The sequence below is a fragment of the Podarcis vaucheri genome, assembly GCF_965113315.1.
Source record: "Podarcis vaucheri genome assembly, chromosome: 3".
NCBI lineage: Eukaryota > Metazoa > Chordata > Lepidosauria > Squamata > Lacertidae > Podarcis > Podarcis vaucheri.
Window position 1 is genome coordinate 34,337,177 of NC_138761.1, and position 22,629 is coordinate 34,359,805.

The 22,629-nt window shown below is 43.5% G+C and overlaps 1 protein-coding gene across 1 annotated transcript in view; it reads left to right on the forward strand.

The window, feature by feature from the left end:
* GALNT14 (polypeptide N-acetylgalactosaminyltransferase 14) overlaps positions 1-22,629 on the forward strand; it is a 237,656-nt gene that overhangs the window by 98,224 nt on the left and 116,803 nt on the right. Inside the window, exon 2 of the mRNA XM_082214849.1 lies at positions 14,450-14,619. Within this exon, the coding sequence (XP_082070975.1) occupies positions 14,450-14,619 (170 nt within the window). The remainder of the gene's footprint in view (positions 1-14,449; positions 14,620-22,629) is intronic.

A 22,629-nucleotide genomic window follows, 5' to 3' on the forward strand; every position in this document is an offset into this window, starting at 1 on the left:
CTCTGGAGCCCTTTTGCGCGCCACTCATCATCCCCCCCCCGCCACTGCCGCCAGTCCCTGCCGCTCGCAAGACACAGGTGAGCAGCCACCGGGGCTCGTCTGGTGCTGTGGAGAAGGGAGGGGAGAGTTGGTGTGGGGGTTGACCTATAGCCCAGCTCCCCACAAGGTCTGAGAGACAGTGGACTGGCCCCCTGCTGGAAAAGTTTGTTGACCCCTGCTTTAGGTTAATCTTTCTACTGTTGTTGGGATGTGTGGGTTTTTTTGGTCACTATCATTGTTCCGAAGACAAATTTCAGAGAGACTTAGAAATAAATGTGCATGGATCTGATTCCTTTTGTGTTTGTGTGTGTGTGTGTGTGTGGGGGCAAATCAAAAAATTGTGGCCTAATTCCAGTCTCCTGGGGGTGGGTGTCAGAATTTTCCTTTTGTGGCAGAATAAAGATGTGGAGGGAGTCAAAGCTGTAGGATTTGCTGAGAGGCTTGGGGGTCTTGGCCTGCTACTGCGCACTCCATTTTTATACACCTTTTAAATGTGTTGGTGGGAGGGTTTATTGGTTTGTGTGGTGTTCTTTTTGGTTCTTCTTTTTGTCATGTATTTTGTGCTTTTATATTGCGTTTCTATGCTATGAACTGCCCTCAGATCTGTGGAGGAAGAGTGATATACAAATTTTAAGGATAGTGATACCTCTCCATATTCCATATAGCAGGTATTATAGTTTCCTAACCCTCTAGTGTTCTCCTTCCCTCATAACTATCAAGCTGAAAAATGTATTTCTGGCATGACACTCTTGTTGGAAATAAGGTTTTACTTCTGAAAGCTCTAATATGGAGTGAATTCCAGCAGAGTTCCTCCACTAGCAATAGAATTCAGCCAGGGTCTCCATTCCTCCCCCATGACTGAAAAAGCTTCCACCAGATGATACGTCATTAAATAAGATTTGAGTCCATTTCCTTGTCCATTTCCTAGAAGTCACATGTCTACATTGTGACAGCTGCCAGTCAAGAAGTTAACAAAACAGGCACCCTTGCTGAATGTTTGAGATGAAGAAGTTATGGAAGATGAGCTGAGCACAACAAAGCTGTTGCCAGCACCTCCCCAGCTTGATGGTGCTCATATGTTCTTCACCCTTTTGGAAAAAAAGCATAAAATATACCTCAGTCTGGTGCCTTTCAGTTACAGTGACAGAGAAAAGATGGTATGTGGTTTGTGTGTATGTGTGAGAGGGAATGCGGAAGAATATAACCTTAAATCTTCTGACGAGCTCTTAGAAATATGGAGGGATGAAATCTTGAGCATGAATTGATGGGGGATGGGGGATTTATCACTTTCCTCCTTGGAAGAGTACTCGGGGGAGGGGAAAGTGGTATAGCAGTCTGTAGGAGCGGGCGAAAGATGCTGATTTAGTATGGCACATGTACAATTTGCTGCATTTGGTTTTACCCAGCAATTAGTTTCTCTAGAGACAGACAAGCAGTTTGCTTTAGTGGATACTTCTGGCAGAAGCAGAAATTTAATGCTCTTTACCGGTGTGTTTTGTAGACAGCTGGCATTCCCAGTGCTGCCAGGACTGCGTTGACACTTGTGAGCAAAACACACTGTGCCAAATGAAAGTGTCTTTCTTTCTGTTACCTTCTCTGGGAATTCTAAATTGAAGTTTTGTTCTCCTTTATCCTCTTACCTGCAGCATGCGAGTATATGCAGAGCTTGTATGTTAGACCAGCGGTTCTGAAAATTTGTGAAACTCTCTTCAAGGTTATTTTGGTGCACGGTGGTAACAATAATACAGCCAGGAGCGATTTAAAATGCAAACGGCTTATTCATTAGGGGTAATGAGAAGGAAGCTCCAAACAAACCAGAGAACAAAAGCCTTTAACACTGTCTGACATGATCCATAATCTGCCCTGATATTGTCAGTTTCATAGCGTGACTGCCTACCCCCTACCCCACCAAGCAGCCCCTCTAAGCCCTGGTGATTATGCAGAAGGTAGCAAGCCTGCTTGGAATTGATGCTTCTTCATTACAGGCTTTTGTTGTTCAAACTCAAGTTAGACCCCTTAGAACAGGCATAGGCAAACTCGGCCCTCCAGGTGTTTTGGGACTACAACTCCCATCATCCCTGACCACTGGTCCTGTCAGCTAGGGATGATGGGAGTTGTAGTCCCAAAACATCTGGAGGGCCAAGTTTGCCTATGCCTGGCTTAGGAAGTTGCCGTTGAACCCAACTCAAATTCTTTGGAATGTCAATAAAAGTCAAGAAATGCCAATCTAGAATCCTACCCAGAGAGGCAAAGCAGGGCAAGGAGAAGAACTTCACTAGAGGAGACTGATGTCAAATGGAATCCCCAACTAAACATTCTATTTCGTTCCTCTTACAACCTTTGGAAACAACCATCTGTAAATCTACATAGAATTTTGGTTTTTTCAGGTTTTCTTCCCTTCCTCCAACAGAGCAATAGAGTCACCATACAGTCATACCTCGGGTTACAGATGCTTCAGGTTGCGTTTTTTCAGGTTACGGATGCGCCGAAACCCGGAAGTCCCGGAACGGGTTACTTCCGGGTTTCAGCGGTCACGCATGCGCAGAAGCACTAAATTGTGCTTTGTGCATGCACAAAAGCACCAAATCACAACCCATGCATGCGCAGACGTGCTGCTGTGGGTTGTGAACATGCATCCGGCACAGATCATGTTCACAACCTGAGCGTCCACTGTATTCTGAAGAGCAAAAAAGAGGACACACTTGCAGGCACCTGGGGCATGCTGTGGGTGGGTCACACACTGGAGCGACATCAGAGGGTGCCAGGAAGGGATGCAGCAAAACCTGGACATTTTGGCAAATTCAAAAAGTCCGCCTGGACAGAAATTTTACCTCTAAAAAAAGAGGACGTGTCCTGGAAAAAGAGGACGTATGACAACCCTTGATACGAACATATATTTTTTTAATCAGGGAAGGGAACATCCAGAGACAGGAGAGGCAACAGACTTTACTCACGGGCTGGGCTTGACATACTGATCATGGTGTGCAAACTGGCAACCTCTGCAAGACCTCAAGGTTGTAGTGGCCAGTTCGGAGAAAATGCTGACTGTGTGTAGCAGCTATGAAAAAGGCAAATGCCATGCTGTGGATCCTTAGGAAAAGATTCCAAAAACACAAGTGTCAATATCTTCTGGCCATGATAAAAATGTGTGTTGCGGCTGCACGTGTACACTTCTGGTGCCTCAGCTCAAAAAAAGCATTGTAGAGATTCAGAAAAGGGCAACCAAAATGACCAAGGGGACGGAGCAACTCCCCTATGTGGAAAGGTTACAACATTTGGGACTTTTTAATTTTAGAGAAAAGGTGAACAACATGAGTGGAATAGGATAGTATATAATTTTGAGGACGATTCCCTCCCCCCTTCCTCTCCCATAATACTAAAACCTGGGGCCATCCATCTATTGAAACTGAACGGTGAAAGTTTTAGGACAGGGTAAAGGAGGACGTTCTTCGCACAACATATACAGTTGCAACCGAAATTATTCAACCCCCATTGCAAATTGGGTTTATTATCAAAATTTCAGCTGTTTGCCATGAGCAAATCAAACAAAAGGAATTGAAAGAGCTCGACGCCATGGATGCTTCAAATAGTTCCCCCCAAATTCAGCTGGAAATACAACTTATATCAATAAAGTGTAAAGAAACCGGCAGTAAGGTAAAGGCGGGTACACATCCTGTTAATAACACCTTCATTGTTGTCTTTGGCTCCTTAGCCCATTATAACCTACAGTATGTTGGGGAAGAAAAGGGTTTGTCCTAGTGCCTGTAGCACCTGTGACTAAAGAAGCCTAAGGCATCTCATGAGGGCAAGGAAATGGGTGCTTGTCAGTGTGGGTATTTGCAGCTTGACAGTCCTGAATGGAAATCCTGTAGTTATCCGTCTGCAGGCTTCAGGGAAATCTGAAGAACCCACAGCAGGCGCCGGTCTGAGCTGCTCTTTCCTTGCTCTAGCAATCCTTGTTGCACTGTAATCACACAATTATTGTGCCATTAAAATGTCATATTCGTAGAAACCCACATAAACAAAGCATTAACAATTGCTGGAAAATTGTAGTCTTTACTGCTAATGACCTGCTCTCCCTCCCACCACCTCCTCCCCCCCTCTTTTTTCCCTGAGCCTTGATTTAAGAGGCAGACGCAGAAGTATGTCTCCAAGCTTAGAGAGTTTCAATTTTTAATGTGCTGTCACAGTGAGAGACTTTCCTTTCCTTTCTTGTTTTTATTTTAAGCCACAGGTGTTTCCAAGGAAGCTACTTAGTGAGCTGGTAAAGGAGGAGGCAGCTGTTACCTGAGTGTGTTCTCAGCTAGGGGAAGATGTCAAATATCTTGTGCAATAAGGGAGAGCTGCTTTGGGGGAAGAGTTGGGTTTCCAGCCTTTATACACAGGAGGCGAAAAATTAAGGCTGTGCACTTTCATCCCCCTGGGTCCCTATCTCTCTGTAAAGAAGGCTTGTCTGAGTAATAATTAACGGAAGAGGGAAACAGGGTCAGAGAGAAAGGAACGGGCCTCAGTCCACCAACTTAATTTCCGATAGAGCAATTTAGCCTCTGCTGTGAATTAATGAAGCCCTTTCCTTTAAACTTCCTGCTTGTCCCCAAGAGGTCCTGTCTAATTGATTCCTCCGGGACTCAGGTGTGCTATTTCACAGCATGTTAGCGCTCTTTCTCAGATGATAGCCCGCGTGATTCTGCACAGTTTGAGGTAGCCCTTTAGTTGTGGTGTTTGGTGGATAGTTCCTTTGGCTAAGCATCCCCATTGCGGATTCTTTTTTTAAAGAGAATATAATGGAAATACCTCGCCGCTGAATTTTTCAGTGAAGAAAATGATCAAATACACGGCCTCTCTGTCCTCAGATGAACTGGGACTGTCACTTTCAGTTGAAGCTTTAGCAGACAGTTTGATTAGTCTAGCTCTGACATACAGTTATTTTGGATCTCCCCGCTTTCCCTGTATATCTGAATGCAGTGTGATCAGTTCAAGGAGCATCTCTACTAACCTTTTTGATTATACATGGGAACAGTCTTACATTGGAAAGCTTCTGCAAGTGCCTTTGAGTTTCCATCTCATAAATTGGACTCAGTTTGTTAGTCTTTGTACGTAATTGCCCTAGCTAGTGCCCCAGACAAAGAAAAAGGTGCTGTCACATCCCCCAGGGGGAATGGGGCAAGGGAGCTTGTGGGGGGGACCTAAAGCCCCATCTGGAGATGAGCAGACAGAGGACTTCATAAGACCTCATCAGACCCCATCAGAGAATCAGGTACCAGGTACCCTGCCTCCTGAGCAGATAGCCTGAGACACCTCCACGGAACCACTTTTCCAATCACTTGATCCCATCTCTTCTTCCTTGCCTGAGATGCCAACTGGTCCTCATCCTCCTGAAGACAAAATGTTAGAGGAGTTCTAGACTTCCATCCAGAGCATGACCCACTCTTCACTCAGCCAATGAAGCTTGAACTCTTGATGGCCTACTCTGCTCTGTAGGGCTCAATTATGCTGTGGTGGTGCTTGGAACAGATCTACCTTGAAACTGTCTGAAGTTCTGCCTTTCTTGCATCCATTTGACTCTTGCCTTTGTTGATGAATCTTTGCTGGCTCTGTTTTGAGTCATCAGCCTGTATTGCGTACTACTATGGCTACTAATGATGATGATATTCATATCTGTATCTATCATCTATCTATCATCTATCTATCATCTATCTATCTATCTATCTATCTATCTATCTATCTATCTATCATCTATCTATCTATCTATCTATCTATCATCTATCTATCTATCTATCTATCATTTATCTATCTATCATTTATCTATCATCTATCTATCTATCTATCTATCTATCTATCTATCTATCATCTATCATCTATCATCTATCTATCTATCATCTATCTATCATCTATCTATGTATCATCTATGTATCATCTATGTATCATCTATCATCTATCATCTAACTAACTATACTATACTATACTATACTATACTATACTATACTATACTATACTAATCTAGGCAATATATGCAAATGGCTTGATCCAAATGCATTGCACACAGTCAAGGAAATGGCACTAATTTCTATATGATTGCCTAGTTTACACGTTACATTTCTCAAGACAAAACTGAGTCTGTTTTCATGCACAAAAAACAATGTATTGTGTATACTGGCTCTTTAACATACAAACAATGTATTGTGTATACTGGCTCTTTAACATAGAGGATGAGCTTTTTTTGAACTGTCATATTGGTTTATCTTGAAAAGAAGGTGGGAGGGCTTTGCAGTCTCCTGTCTGAGGGCTTGCCTTATTGGTATTTGCTGCCAACGGAAGGCACATTTCATATGTATCTGACATGTGTTGTCTTTGCTGACAACATCTGGGGGTGGTGGGTTCAGCAGCATAGCATAACATTACCTGAATGAAAAATATGCTACGGTAATTTAAAGAAGGATTCATTTCCTTCCGTGTCTATGTGTCTGTGTCTGTGTGTAGTTTTGGGGGGGCATTCCCAGTATATGTAAGGTTTGAGATAACACTGCTCTGGTCCATGATTCTTGATAGTTTTCCTGATATGAAACTGTGTGGAAAACACTCCTTATTTATAAGCAGGTACTACACGAAAGCAGAATATTTGCAAGGCAAGTCCCCGCACTCCTTTTTTTAAACAGAAGCTATAGGTATATTATGGAAACCTGATCATGTCTTTCTGCATAAAGTGATGGAAAGTAGTAATTCCATTGGGATGGTCCTTGTCTCTTGGTGGATGTGGGTCTTTTCCAACATGGTTGTGACACAGGTTAGTAGTTGTCCAATGTTAGCCATTTTCCACACAAAAATTGGACACAGCCTGCTTTATGGGTAGTTTTATTCTGCTTGTGGCTTTCAGTGCAATATAACATTGACTCGGAGTAGCGTGGAACTGACACATACAGTTTTATGAGGTATTTTTCTACCTCAAGCGAATTGGGGACCCCAGTGTGGTAAAATGTCCCCAGACAAAGCTGGAAGTCAGACCATTGGGCCACCTATCTCAGTATTGCCTTTTTTGACTGGCAGCAGATTTCTATGATTTCAAGCAGCTGTCTGACTCAGCACCACCTGTAGATGCCGGGCTTTGAACCCGGGATGTTCTGCATGTAAGACAGATGCTCTGTCACTGAGCTACAGCCCTTTCCTTCTATGGGGAGATGAGGATACTGCTGCATTATCTCTCTGAACATTCCCTTACATATTAGTGTTATCTTGGAACATTTCTATTTTTAGTGTTCAAAAACCCCCTCTACTATTTCCCGAAGGATTCTCCAGGGATCAGTTTGTAAGCTGTTACATCTTCTTACATGTGGGATGCCTCAAATCTTTTCAGAGTGGCTTAACATTTTGGTCATTGAACGAATACATTGAACGAAGATATGTGAGTTGCTCTTATTTTATACAGATAACACTTGTTTTTGAAAGGCGTTTTGCTCAGACCACTGTGTCCTTACTGTATGTGTGCCTCAGCTCTGGAAGCCTCATAGTCAGATCAAAGCTTTGCTGGGCTTGGTTGTTAACTTGGAGCTGCGTACCAGCAGGGGCTCTCCCATTCTCTTGGAAGAAAATGGGAGCAGCTCTGGATTGTAATTATCTGGGTGCTTAGCAGAGGGTTGGGGAACTGGTAGACCTCCAGAGGCTGTGGGGTTCCGACTTCCATCAGCCCCAGCTAGCAAGGCCAGTAGTCGGGGGTGATAGGACTTGTCATAGGGTGACAACTTAAGGACCACAGGTTTCCCATTGCTGACTTAACATACCAAGTTCCTCTGCAGCTTCAGGATCAGGACACAAACATAGTGCAAAAGGCCCAAACCACTGGCTTAACTTGGGCTGCATCCAACATGGCCGCTCCATCAGCACAAAGATTCCCACCTGCTCAATGGAACATTCTTCTCCTCTTCCCCTCAATACTCACTAACTCTGTTCTAGGAGTTCCCTAGCCCTCTGGATCATATTTGGGGAGGGCACAAAGCATGCATGGGGAGAAAAGACAGGTGCAAGCAGAAAACCTTTGCTGACAGGACACGTTAGTTGAATACCACCCAGTGCCTGTTAATGATACCTAAAGTCTGAACTTTGAGACTGAGGAGGGGAGGATCTTTTAATAGCTGGTGAGACTGATTAGCTATTTCCCCCCATGAGATGGGGAAGGATTTGTCCCCCTCCCTCTGCTGGAAGGGCTCTCATTCTCTCAAATTCTTTATTAACTCACTGTTTTATATAATTAATACTGGTCATTAAGCTGCAGCATTGAAAGAAAAATGGCCTAATTTCTGAGAGAGAGAGAGGGAAAAAAAATCAAATTTATTACCAGTACACGAGAGAAAATGAATATGAGGCACACAGAGAGGAGCTGTGTGGAAGACAAATAGAAAGGCAAGTAGAGTATTGACTTGATCCTTCTCGGGTGCATGCTAATTTGGAACCTAAAGTGAGTTAGATCATAATAAATTAAATTTAGATTTCGGCACATCAGTTAAATAAGTCCCCAGATAGAATTCTACTTGAGAGGAAGAAGAGATAATGCATGGTGGAAATGTTATAATGAAGATCTTATCCAATAATCCATAACTGATGTTTCGTCCTGGGTGAACGAAGGGGTTTTCCTGCTTCAGTGTTTAATTCCCGTACCTCTCCTTTATCAGTAATCAAGGAACAGGTAAGTTATCAGTTGGCTTGAATGACAATTACTCATTCAAGCCGGTCGTAAAATTGTAGGGCTATGGAATGAGTGGAAAGTCCTCTCACCCAGCTCCTTTACTGAGGCAAGTTCTTCCGTTTCAAAGCATGCCTTCTTAGCAATTAGTCCATATGTCACCTTGAGAGGACAGGCAATGAGCTGAAATTCACTACTAGGAAAGTCAGTTGTGGCAATTTGTCTTGGACTGCGCCATTGAGATTGCTGTTAGAAAGGAGTCACATGTGTGGGTGTGTGGCAAGCACTGAGATGCTTTGACTAGAACAAATCTTCCAGAAATGCTGGTTTGGTTGGCCCAGGAAATACAACTTCATTCTTTTGTTAAATTTGTATCCTGCCTTTCCACCAAGTTACGCTCAAGGCAGTCAACAGCAATAAAATATAAACCAAAAACAACAACAGGTAAAATACCTATAACCAAACACTGCATACAATTCAGCCAGACTTAAGCACTTTAAAGGTAAAGGACCTAGGCTCCATTTATTTCAATGGATGGGAGCTCAGCAGATGCCTGCCTTTGGCAGTGAAATAAATGGAAGCTTTATGGTGCTTATGAGCTGGATTGTGCCCATTTCATGGGCTGGAGCCCACCCGTTTAAAAAGAAGTGTTTTATTTTGGCAGTCTGAAAAAGAAAGGATTCTGAGGACTGTCGTCAAACCTTATAAATCTTGGGACCTTAAGTGATTCTAGGATTCACTGGATGTAACTTCTCCTGATCTTTTACTGCATTGATAAATCATGTTTTACAAGATGCCTTAAAAAAACATCAACTGTATTGATTGCACGATATATTGGACTCCTACCAAAAGCTTGCAAACACATTTCATATATCCTCCTGCTTGAAAATAGCCTGATGGGCTGGAGTGGTCTTAAGAATGAATGGCTTTCAGAACCTCCTCCAATGCTTTATATCTTCAAATCCTCAGCTGTTGTTCAAAATGCAAGGCTTCTTTTCCTCTGTGGCTCTAGCTAGGGCAGCTAGGGAAGGTATAAGCAATGAAGAAATGAGTAAAAATGACATTGTGAGTGTCCATATTTATTTGCCCTGTCAAATGTGCTCCATCTACAAGTCAAAAGATTATTTCTTCAATTGCTGGAAACTGCAAACATGCTCTGGGATGCGAGACTTAGTCAGGGCTTCCCTGACTTTTGCAGAATTGCTGGCAATAAAGTTACACAACCAAGCTGCAGAACTGACTGGCTCCAGGTTTTAGGGGGGACCCTTCTTGCAGGGGCCACTGGCACTGGGAGGCACCACCACCAGATTACTTATGGGTGGGCAACTGTCCGTGATGGTGGAGCAGCAGAGATGCTAAGTAGACCTGTAAATGCCCCCCCCCCAAAAAAAATCCAAAGGGATGTTGAGCTACGTGGATCTTTGGTCTGATCCAGCAGGATCCCTCTGCTCTTATGGTCCCAGCTACTTCTACCTCATCAACCAATTGGTTCTTGTTCTTGAAGATCATGTCCAGGACAGCTGAGTCCCACCTTCTGGAATATGAAATTGTCAGCAAGGCAGGGCAAGAATGCCATTACACTGTTGTAGAAGCTGGGTCCCACCCCCACTCTCTGCCCAGTGGTAGCAAGATTCAAGGAGGTTCTAGGCACTCACCCAGGGTCTGTGTTCCTATGGAGAATTGAGACAGAGTAGAGACTGACGTAGCTTTAGGAAACACGGTTTATTCGCCTATTTACCCCTTCAGTCTGCATGGAGGGAGTCCAGATTTTACAGTGTGGTCACTTGAAGAGTCCAAGGCATCTCTCCTCTCCCTTCTTCCCAGCACAACAGCTAAAGACTCTCTTTTCCTGTCACTTCATACCCAGTTACCTTGGCAACCTTCTGTCTGCCCAAGCCCAAGATTCCTCTTAGATGGGCCATCAACACCTTTTGTCATGTTAAGGACTCTATCCCAGCTGAGGCCCTGACTCAGAAAGGAAGCTTAGCCTGTATTTTTCCACTGACCTCCAATCTTCCCTTCAAAACTAACAATGAAACATATGTTGTAGATACTTTCCCACATTTATTATGCCATTTTTGTGATATAGAAATGACATGAGAAAACTTGGTATACTTATTTCTTTAACATCATTCTTGTTTATAAAACCCAATAAAAAATAAAAAATCCAAATAATAAAAATCCTACCATTATTAATTTCTGGGGTTTAGGGGGCTCCCCCAAATCCATAACAATACTTTTCATTGGTTCAGTTAGGTAGCCATGTTGGTCTATATATATAAATATATAAAATAAAATTGTCCAGTAGCACCTTAGAGAAGAAGTGTGCATGCACACGAAAGCTCATACCAAGAACAAACTTAGTTGGTCTCTAAGGTGCTACTGGACAATTTTATATATCTATATCTATCTATCTATATCTATATATCAATTTATTTGTATATCTATAGATATAATACTTTTCATTGTTAGCAGAGTTTGTCTTCCAACATATATCAGAGAAATTGAGGTGTCCCATTATTGCTATGTCCTCTTTGAAATTTGTTGATCAGATCTAGGGATTCTAGGTGGACTTTCTTTAACACATTTGAAGCTGGATTTAAAACAAGAAGAGAACTTTCAAAAAGTTACTAGTTTGCTGGGGAGCACAAGTAGGGAGAATGCTGTCAGGCTCATGTCCTGGCCTGCCATGGTCTTCCCTTAGGCACCTGGTTGGTGAATGGCAGACCAGGAAGCTAGATGAAACTTACTTTGGTGTGATCCAGCCGGTTTTGGCTGATGAGATGTGGAAAACAGCACATTGGTTGTCAGAGCTTTCTAAGCATATGCAGAAACTAAAGGATATAGGCGAGAAATAGGAGATTCAAAGCCTAACAAGGAGATGATGAAGAAGAACGCAAGCTGCACTCTAAAGAAAGACTACAGATGGCAAATACGCAAGGGACAGAGCATTCCAGGTTTTAAAAGAAAAGTAAACAATTTAAATGGGATTCGGAAGATAAAGGCGAGGCAGCAGAATTCTGAACAGAAACGTTAAAGGCTTAAGGTGGGAGAGAAAAGGACTGGAAAACACAACATTACTAATCCAGCTGAGACACAACTAAAGCCCTACCTAGTATTCTAGCAGTGTAAGTTGAACAAAACAGATTTTTGCAGTATTAAAGGGTGGGTATAGCAAGATCTGTCAATAGCGTTGATTGGTTGAGAAAGTTGAGCATAAGATGCCAAGGTGAAAAGATTGAATGTAAAGCATAAGTCAGGGGCACAAGAGCCTTTGGGGAGGGGATGCAGCTTGGTGGTGGATGGAGAAGAGCCCAGGTTCAATTCCTGGCATCTCCAGGGAGAGATAGGAGAGACGCTTGTCTGAAATGCTGGATAGCTGCTGCTAGATAGGGCTCGTCCACATTTCCACGTGTGTCGTGCCTAGAAAGCAGGGGTCTGAGAGGTTTTCCGTTTGCCCTGGGGAAAACCTGCTCTTTAGTGCTGAATCAAAACAAATGTCAATCAGCGGAAATCTGGATTGAAGTTTGGTCTGACTTGGCAGTAAAGAGTGAGATTTCCTGTGGGAAAGCAGGATGACGAGTAGAAATGTGGATGAGCCCTTAGTGTATACAATACTGAGCTAGACAGGGCACTATAAGGCTGCTTCCTTTGTTCCTGATTTTATAAGTAATAAGCAAAGGACCACGGAGCAATGCACACACAGAGAGGACCGCTATGCATGAATACTCTGTGGCTGAAACCCCAAGCCCACGTACCTGGGAGTGAGCACAGTCAGACTTAAAGGTAAAGGGACCCCTGACCATTAGGTCCAGTCACGACCGACTCTGGGGTTGCAGCGCTCATCTCGCTTTATTGGCCTAGGGAGCCGGCGTACAGCTTCCAGGTCATGTGGCCAGCATGACTAAGCCGCTTCTGGCGAACCAGAGCAGCGCACGGAAACGCCGTTTACCTTCCCGCTGGAGTGGTACCTATTTATCTACTTGCATTTTAACAAGCTTTCGAACAGCTAGGTTGGCAGGAGCAGGGACCGAGCAACAGGAGCTCACCCCGTCATGGGGATTTGAACCGCCGACCTTCTGATCAGCAAGTCCTAGGCTCTGTTTTTTAACCCATAGTGCCACCCGCGTCCCTCACAGTCAGACTTACTTTTGAGCAAACATCTATGAGACTGTGCTGCAGGAGCAAGCAGAAGGTTGGATTCCTTTTCTCTTGCAGCGGCAAGAAGCATTTGGATTAATGGTAGTTTAGAGAAGAAAAAAAAGAGGTGGTTAGACACATTGGTCACAACCACTGCCATTCCCCATCATGCATACCTCATTGAATTGGATGCAGGTTACAACTGAAAAGAATTGCATGGCTTCCATTCATTTCCGTGTGACTTGCACAGGCAACATTATAGGTGGATCATGGTTTAAATAAATAATCAGCATTGCTTTGGTGGAATTTAATGAAGCATGCTGCACAAATGTATTGGATTTTTTTTATTAAAGGAGTCAAAAGTCTGCAAGCATGTAGATAAGAGTGATCTTGTATAAATTTAAATGTCCAGAAGGGCTTTGATGTAGCCCCTCACTTAGGTGCTTGAGAAAAGATGTCTCATCGCTGTAATAGGAGCTAGCCATTTGGTGCTTGCCTATGACTCCTTTATAGCCAACGTGAAATGTAATATTAAACATTACAGGGGTACTTTGGACCAGTCCAATGTGTAAAGCTGATGAAGGGGACATGGGCCATTCATTTGTCAGAGGCATCATTCCCCCTCCTCCCCTACCTATTATTACATTAAAATGTGCTGTCAGATGTGAATAAAATCAATTATGGGGTAAAATTGCCTGTTTCGAAAGCCTCATTTTGTGCTGTTAGCAGCCAAAAGGGACTTGGATACTGACTTAACAATAAAAAAGAGAGATCAATTATTGGATAAGATCACACATCCCCCCCTCCCGGTGTTGGAACAATTGTACAAGTTTTGAATCTCTCTGTACTACACACAGGTTGAGATCAAAGAGGCTGTGCTTCTGTAATGATGTGATTTTATCAGGGCCCCATTGTGTTGGCTTCCACAATGCAGGGACAAAGCCATTGTGTGCAGCTGAGCGAAAGGACAGGTTGACTCTTCAGCACGTGAGGGTATGGCGAGGAGAGCATGGCGGGGATGGTTTGGGCTGTGGCTTGGGCAAGGGGTGCAGGCAGATGCTGCAATTGAAGCTGTGTTCTGTTAACACAGGCCTCTACCACCTCGTTCAGCTACAAGGGAGATCACGCCTTAAAGAGGGATAAGTGGTACCTCGGGTTATGAACTTAATTCGTTCCGGAGGTCCATTCTTAACCCGAAACCGTTCTAAACCTGAGGTGTGCTGTGCTGTGTATAGATTGAAATATAATTAAAATGTAAATACAGTACACGTCACCCTAGTGGGGAAGACTGTTCCTTGATGAGCTTAGTGTGCTGCCCATGTGCTAAGTACTGATGGGCCACTTCAAGGCCCCTGCTGCTCTCCCTTCTGACAGTTCTTCATCTTTAAGTTGGACCAGACAGCCCTTCAAATAAAACTCTGTCCTGTGAAGTCTGAAGGCTGTCCAAATGCTGCACAACTGGAGACATATTCAGCAGCAGGGGAAAGACTTTAGCTCAGTGGCAGAGGATTCACTTTCCATGCTGACAACAAAGGCATGACAATTCAGTTGCAGTGCTTCTTGTTCTGATGAGCATCCATGTTTGTACATGAACAGGGCTCTGACATCGACTGGGATGACCTCTGGAATCAGTTTGAAGAACGAAAGTACCTGACTGCCCGGAAATGGAAGGGAGGAGAGGACCCGTATCGACTATATGCCTTCAACCAGCGGGAGAGTGAGAGGATACCCAGTGACCGTGGCATACGAGACACAAGACACCACAGGTTCCATATTCCTTCTTCTCTCTCTCTCTCTTTTCCAGTTGCATATCAGAAAACACAGTTACCACACACATGCTCCTGCAAAAGGACTTGACCGTTCCTGAATTGTGTTACCGGGGAGTACACCCTAGGTCTGATGGTCTGTAGAGGCATAGGTCAGGGGCTGCATCCAACCATGTCATCCTGTTCTGCTCTCTATCCTTTCCTTGCATGTCTCCCCCTCAAAAGAAATCTGCTCTGGAAATATGGGTGAACCTCCAGAACAGATTTAGGAGCTGTACAGGGATTCAGCAGAGCGAGGAGGCAGGTGGAGTTGTGTTGCCCAAGTGTTGCACAAATAAGGACATATTCATTGGCTACAACCTCATGTTATTATTTAGTCTAAAGAGGAATCAATGGGCTCTCACTTTTTTTGTATATCGCTTTTGTGATGCCAAGAATGCTTTATAGACATTATTAGGGTGGGGCGATATATCATTATATTGTCCAAAACCAGTTTGAAGTCCCTAATATGATATCGGTTTCATAATTTCTGACCTGGCAATATATCACGAATCATGGGGGTGGGTGCTATGCAAAAATCACGATGCGAGAAGAACCGTCAAGCCGGCCATTGCTTCATCTCAGTTTGCTACTGAAAGCTCACAGAGTAACAATATATGGTGAGCATCTCAGCACTAAATCCGGTCTAGGGTGGCCACATAAAAGTGTCACCAAACAGGGGGAAATGCACCAGGAAAACATGCATGCATTTTGCATGTGATGTATATAGGTTGAAATTTAATTACTGTAATTTAAATGTAAATACAGTACACCTCACCCTAGTGGGGAAGACTGTTCCTTGATGAGCTTAGTGTGCTGTCCAGGTGCTAAGTGCTGATGGGCCACTTCAAGGTCCCTGCTGCTCTCCCTTCTGACAATTCTTCATCTTTAAGGTAGACCAGGCAGCCCTTCAGATAAAACTCTATCCTGTAAAGTCTGAAGGCTGTCCAAACGCTGTATGACTGGAAACGTATTCAGCTGCAGGGGAAAGACTTTAGCTCAGTGGCAGAGGATTCGCTTTCCATGCACAAGGTCCCAGGTTCAGTTCCTCAGCATCTCCAGGTAGAGCTGCAATAAGCCCCTGCCTGAAGCTTTGCAGAGCTGCTGCCAATCAGTGCAGACTATACTGAACTCACTGGACCATTGTTCAGTATAAGGCAGCTTTCTGTGTTCACATCTCGAGCAGCCTGGAAGAGCCATCTGGAAGGAAGCAAAGGGTAGATCAATCCAAGTCTAAAGTTGACAAGAAATGCTTCTGTCCTCTCCAGAAAAACCATAAGCTTCTCCTCTAGTAGGAGAGTCTGAGTAAAATTTTTTATTGAGCGATTCCCCTATTGGCCTAGTACCAGAAGAGGCACAGGGAGAACCGCCAGACTGTCATCTTGCCACAGATCTGGGTTTAAGACACAGCCCTTAAATTAAATCTTGGATGCTGACTAGAAAATCCTTAAATTCAGTTTCCATGTGAAAACTTTCCTCCCCCCAGCCCATGTGAATATTATGGTAGGAGCCAATCTATACTAGATAATGTTGTGTTGATGCTTAAGTGAAAGCGCTGCTGAGATTCTCATTTGTTTGCAGACTATAGCCAGATGCTCTTTCCCTCGGAGGGAAGTTGACAGCCCTGATGGGTGTCGGTTAATAGCTAAGCAGAGAGCATGTCATTCCTGGAGAGAAATAACAAATGGAATATTCACCAGCTGCCCCATTGAAGATGGAAGTAGATGTAAATTGGCTGTCATTTCATCCCATCCCTTGGTCCAGATTCTGTACACCAGGGCACTGAGTTTCTGTTTGTGATTAGGGGTGTATATCAGGAATATAAGAAGAGCCACAGATGGTCCATCTAGTCTGGCATCCTGTTCTCACCGTGGCCAACCAGATGCCCATGGGAAGTTCAAAAAAGGGACCTGAATGCAATAGCACTCTCCCATCAATTCTCATTGATGGAGCTAGAGATGGCACAGAACGTAGATGTAGCATGGGCTAATTATATTTCCCCTCCTGATTCCTTCATGCAGTAATTGGGTTCTGGTTTATTGAAGATGTCAGGAGGATGCAGCATTAGCTAAGTACCTGAGCAAGCACATGAATTTAAAACAACAACAACAACAGCAGGTGTCCGGACTGGCCAAGGGAGCGAGTGGGGAGCTCAGTTAGCAAGGAGGGGAAGGGAATTGCTCCCAGTGGGAGATACAGCCTGTCACTGGCCAGCTGCTTGGGGAGATTCAGCAGCTACCCTCTGGCACCGCAGTGCACTTTGTGGAACAGGCTGCGGCAATGAGTCTCATTGGGAGGAGAGGCCAGGGACAGCGCATCTGATTGCCCAGAGCTGCCTGGTGGGCTAATGGAAACTGTCAAGCAGCAGTGGCTTGGGAAGCAGGGAGAATTTCATCCTCTAATCTTTTGGAGATTGTTAGTGGCGGGTCTCCCTCACAGGCATTGATGGAGTGAGCGTGCAAAACTCTATCTGAGGTTTGACATTAATGGCATTGATCAGGTACGATGTCCCAGCTGTATTTACCCAAATGCCATCTGCCTGGGATTCAGGCGTTGCTGTTGGGTAGCTCTGTGGGCTTCAGAGAGCACTCGCCTTCCTTTCCATATGCTTTAGCCCCCGTGGCAAGTGGATGAACTACTCACAGGAGCACAGGAAACTGCCTTATACCAAATCAGACTCTGGGTGCGTCTAGCTCAGTATTGCCTGGAGATACTAGGGATTGATCCTGGTATGTTCTTGCATTCAGAGCAGGTGCTCTGACTCTGAACTATGGACCTTCTCCAGTTCTCCCTGGTAGTCTTCTTTCTTTATTAAATTCAGCAGACACTCTCCTTTGCAGGAGCTCTGAAGTGGTGATTGCCTCTGGTTCAGGTTGGGACCTCAAAGCCCCAAGCTCCATAAAAAGAAGTTGGGGCTGCCCTCTCTCTAGCACACCCTTATCAGTGTAGGCCCTAGAATGTGCCCTCTAACAAGTTCCTTACTTACCATATCAGCAGTGCTATTTTTCTAGAAAAAGAGGTGCTGGAATTCACCATGAACACCTCCCTTGTTCTTTTAGAATGGCAATGGCACCCACCTGAAAGGTGCCAGAACTGAGTTCTGCCTCGAAAAAAAAGTCCTGCATATAAGATTGATTTTTATGTGCTTAGTGTAGGCTAGATTGTTCCCATTGGTAGAAACTAGAGAGTTCAGAAGTTAGTGGTCAAGTTCACAGGGTATCTCCGGAAAATATTTCTCATGCATCTCCCAAGTTGAAGATAATGAATGGATTGCACAACTCACATTCAGTTCAATAAGGCTTTTGTCTTTGACACATCCCTTTATTGGAGGTGCTTGGAAAAGTAAGAAGCGTTTGTGTGTGTACATGTAAGTTGGGGACGCGGGTGGCGCTGTGGGTTAAACCACAGAGCCTAGGGCTTGCTGATCAGAAGGTCGTTGGTTCGAATCCCCGCAATGGGGTGAGCTCCCATTGCTCGGTCCCAGCTCCTGCCAACCTAGCAGTTCAAAAGCACATCAAAGTGCAAGTAGATAAATAGGTACCGCTGTGGTGGGAAGGTAAACGGCTGCTCTGGTTTGCCAGAAGTGGCTTAGTCATGCTGGCCACATGACCCGGAAGCTGTATGCTGGCTCCCTCGGCCAGTAAAGCGAGATGAGTGCCGCAACCCCAGAGTCGGTCATGACTGGACCTAATGGTCAGGGGCCCCTTTACCTTTTACATGTAAGTTACCGGCAGCTAGCAACATAGGAGACCCCCCCCCCCAAAGCCCTTGCTGTTGTAATCTTTCCGAATAATTTTTTATCAACTGCTTCTAAGAGAAGCAAACCAGTGTTAGATCAAGAGATGAAAGGTTCTTTCCCGGATTAGCAACTGGATGAAAAGATGGTACGTGTGTGCAAGTGATCCATTTTAGACAAATATGTGAAAGAGATAAACATCAAGTTGCCCTCATGCTCTTTGTTGGAAACAGAATCATTGCACAGCTTATTCGTTATGACTGGAAAGCAACCCAGACAGCCAGGTGGCAAAATTCACCAATGACCCAGAATATGACATAATTGTCCACAGCAGACTGTGAGGTTGCGAAAGGATTTCATAGCCCTGGAAAGAGTGATCATTGCAATGGCAGATAAAATTAAATGTGGATAAACATGGTGGGTCTCAATAATTTAAACTGATGGGGCTCTAAATTAGCTGCTGTCTTGCAGGAATTGCTAAGTCTGGGTCTTGAGTCTACTGCGGCCAGCTTGCTGAATAAATCAGCTCGTGGCAATTCAGCTGTCAGAATGAAAGGATACATTAGGAAAAGAATAATAAAGCAAATCTCTTTGGTAAACCTGTACCTTCAGTGCTAGGATGGTAGCTGAAGGCAATCCACCAGGCCTTGTTTCTGTGCACACTTCCACTAATTCCAGTGTTTGGTGAACAGGGAAGGCTAATGGAAGCTCTAGTAAAATGACTTCAAATTGCACAGCAGCATAACTTAGTGGGTTGTACTCTGGTAACCTCTAGACTGTAAAACTGGATAGTGTGTGTGTGTGTGTGTGTGTGTGTGTGTGTGTGTATTGTATTATATTATATATCTCTATCTAGCCAAGAGTGAGAATAGCATTTCTAAGATGATACTCCGTCTATAAATAAAGTAAATCTTCCAGCTGCAAGTGGAATTGTTTAACATTGGTCTATAAAATGGTGTATGAAAAATGGAAAACAAAGCACATGAAGGTAGAATGTCTTTTAGAGGAAATAAGTGTAAGATTTATTGAATTTGATCTTCTTGGAGCAGTAATGGAAATCACACAGTTTCAGTCAATGAGTGTCTGAAAAACCCTGACTTGGAAGGAGGCAGATTAAATGACCTAATAGGTCATTTCCATTTTGCATTTCAATGATTCTTTGTTTTCATTTTGTTTGGGGCAACTGCCCCACCTGCAGCTCATTGATGAAAACAAAAAGATGTCAGTAATATTCCCTCCATTTTCTCCATTTCCAAATCCTTGGAAAATGGGAATGTTCTCACGACATGTTCACCCAGCATAATGGCAGGAGGAACATTAAAAAAATGCCTTTTTAAAAAGCTTGCTGTGATCATGCATTGAAATTCATGCATTTATAGAGTCAGGCAAGAAACATGATGATTGGACCCTTTCAATAAGATTATCACTGTGTCAATGGGTAGAGAAGTAGCTAAAAGGTATTTTGAGTGCTGGGAACATGCAAAATAAGAAATGCAGGGCAATCACAGTATAAGTGTGCACTGAAGTTCTGTGATAATATAACGGGATCTGGGAAAATCTGGAAATAGAAATTCTTATGAGAGTGGAGCCCTTAGACCCTGCCAAGTTTCCTGCTTTGTCCCCCAAGTTTTTGGTGGGATATTGCAGGTGCAACATTGCAAGGAAGGAAGCCAAGATGATGTTTTGTGGAACAATTATGGAAGCTGTGCTTTGCTTATATACTTGTAGATAATAGCTGCAATGGAGTGGAAATATGGTAGGTAGCAGCAGTAGTCAGTTGTTACTTTTCTGTAATCCTCAGCTGCAGCAACTAACATCTTTGGTGTAGAAATCTAATATAAATAAATGAATTTACTTCTACTTTGTGGCCAGTAATAATATCAACCTTTAGATGAGTCTTAAACTTATCTTAACACAACAATAGTTTGTTTTGGAATGGGACAACGACCTGTAGGAAAATTATGTGCACAACCCACATCACCAATAAGAGCCATACCACTGATACCAGAACTACTTAAAAACAAGTGAACATATTAGGTCAATATATTCCTCCACACTCAATTCCATTTCTTCATGGGGACTTCTTGTCACCAATCCTTTGTTCACCTTTTCCTAAAAGTACAAGACCTCTTTCTCAGATCTAATAATAAAACAGTGTTGCTATTACTATTCTTCATAAACAGAGAAACGATCGCATCCCACTATCTTTTCGATTCTCTTCTCATAAATACATACATACTAGCAAAAGCAATAATAAACTTGGAGCCAAAATTGCACTGTAAATCATCTCCTGCCTGCCCCATGTGTTTTTTTGTGTTTGTGTGTGCGTGTGCAATATCTGGAATAAAGTCATACACTCCAGCTTGGCAGGCTAGAAATGTAACAGTGAGTGGGATGAATTGCCCACAGCCAAAATAATTCTTCCTGATTGCTTTTGGGTCTCTGCCATCTGCAGCAGACACCTCCCAACGAGTTGAGGCATGCCAGTGTTCCATGGCTTTGTGGCTCCATATGCTAGCCCTGCTGACCTCCACCTTCCAAATGCTCCATTGGTTTTATAGATATACAGTAGCTGCCACTATTGCTAGTTTCTGCTGGTGACATGCTGGTTTTGGCTCAGCAGTTGTTATAAACAAGGGAGAAGTGCAAAAAAGATGGAAAGGGAAACCAAACAGGGGAGGAAATGGGGAAATCTGAATATTTCAAGGAGTGCAGTTCAAAAAAATGATATTTTAAAATTATTCATAGTTTTGATAGCACTCTGCAGTTTATATGAACAGATGGCAGTGCCTTATAATGAGAGCCATTGATTCATCTAGGTTAGTATCATCTACTCTGACTGGTAGTGTCATGATTTCACGAAGAGATGTTCCACAGGTCTACTAGATCCTTTAGCAGAGAATAAACTGGGGATGGAGGAGAATTTAACTGATTCTCTCTATTAAAATGGGAGCAAACCTAATTCACATCTCCTAGACTTTTATGTCGTAAGCAGGCAGTTATCAAGCAGATAGCACATTTTGGCAAATTTTGCAGTGCAGTTTCATTTCAAGAAATGCACACGACATGCAAATTGTGTGTGTTCAAAAATAATGTCTTTTAGGAGAAAGTGCCTACAAATGGCATACATAATGTGTTTTTTTAAGGAACAATGGATACAACTTAAATGTTGACTTTAACTTGTCATATCTGCAGAAAATGAAGGGAATGGATTTATGGTTGAATGCCTGTGAAAGTGACAAATAAAATAGGCTGATCTGTCCATCCCTAGATTGAACCCAGGACCAAAGCATGTTCCCCATGGGAGAGCTAGTAGCGCCTTCTCTTGTTAAAGATGGGATTGCTTCTTCAGGATTTGAATTGGGGACTCATCACATCCAAATCATTCCTTGATAGAGATGATAGAGATTCTGGAAATCAAGACTTATAAGGAACAGTTGATGGAATCGGATGTGTTTAGCCTGGCACAAGCTGGATAGCTCAGTTGTTTAGAGCATGGTGCTGATAATGCCAAGGTTGCAGGTTTGATCTCCACATGGGGCAGCTGCATATTCCGCATTGCAGGGGGTTGGACTACATGATACTCAGAGTCCCTTTCAGGATTTGAATTGGGGACTCATCACATCCAAATCATTCCTTCATTTCAAAAGTCTGTCATCAAATAACCCTTACCCTGGTCTTCCTTTGAACAAGTATGTGAGAACACTAGGCCATTTTAAGGCCCATTTATACAGAGAATGGACTGTAGCAAATTGTTTTTTGTAGCCTGCTAGTCTTGATCTGTGACCTGAACTCAAATATTTGAAGCCTGGCTCAAATGCTAAGTAGTAGAGATAGATTAGTGAATTCACAGTATGAACCTATTTCAGAGCCAGGCGACTGTAATTCATTGATAAGAGCCCAATTCTTTGCAGGTAAAAGACTCCAGGTACAATCTCTGGCATCTCCAGTTGAAAGGATCAGATAGCAGGTGATGGGAAAGACCTATCAGGACCTTGGACAGCTACTGCCAGAATCGCGGATACTAGGCTAGGAGGACAGACAAATTGTCTTACCATGATAATGCAGCTTCCTGTTTTTGGTACTTTTTCTGATCACAAGCAGAAGTGGAAGCCAGCAAAAAAAAAAGGCAAAGAGGAGATAAGTGGCAAGTACTGAGAGGAAAGTGGCAAGTGTTTCTAGTTCCGGTTTCTAGTTCGCCAACACAATATCCAGGCTGATCTCAGTAAGGCTGT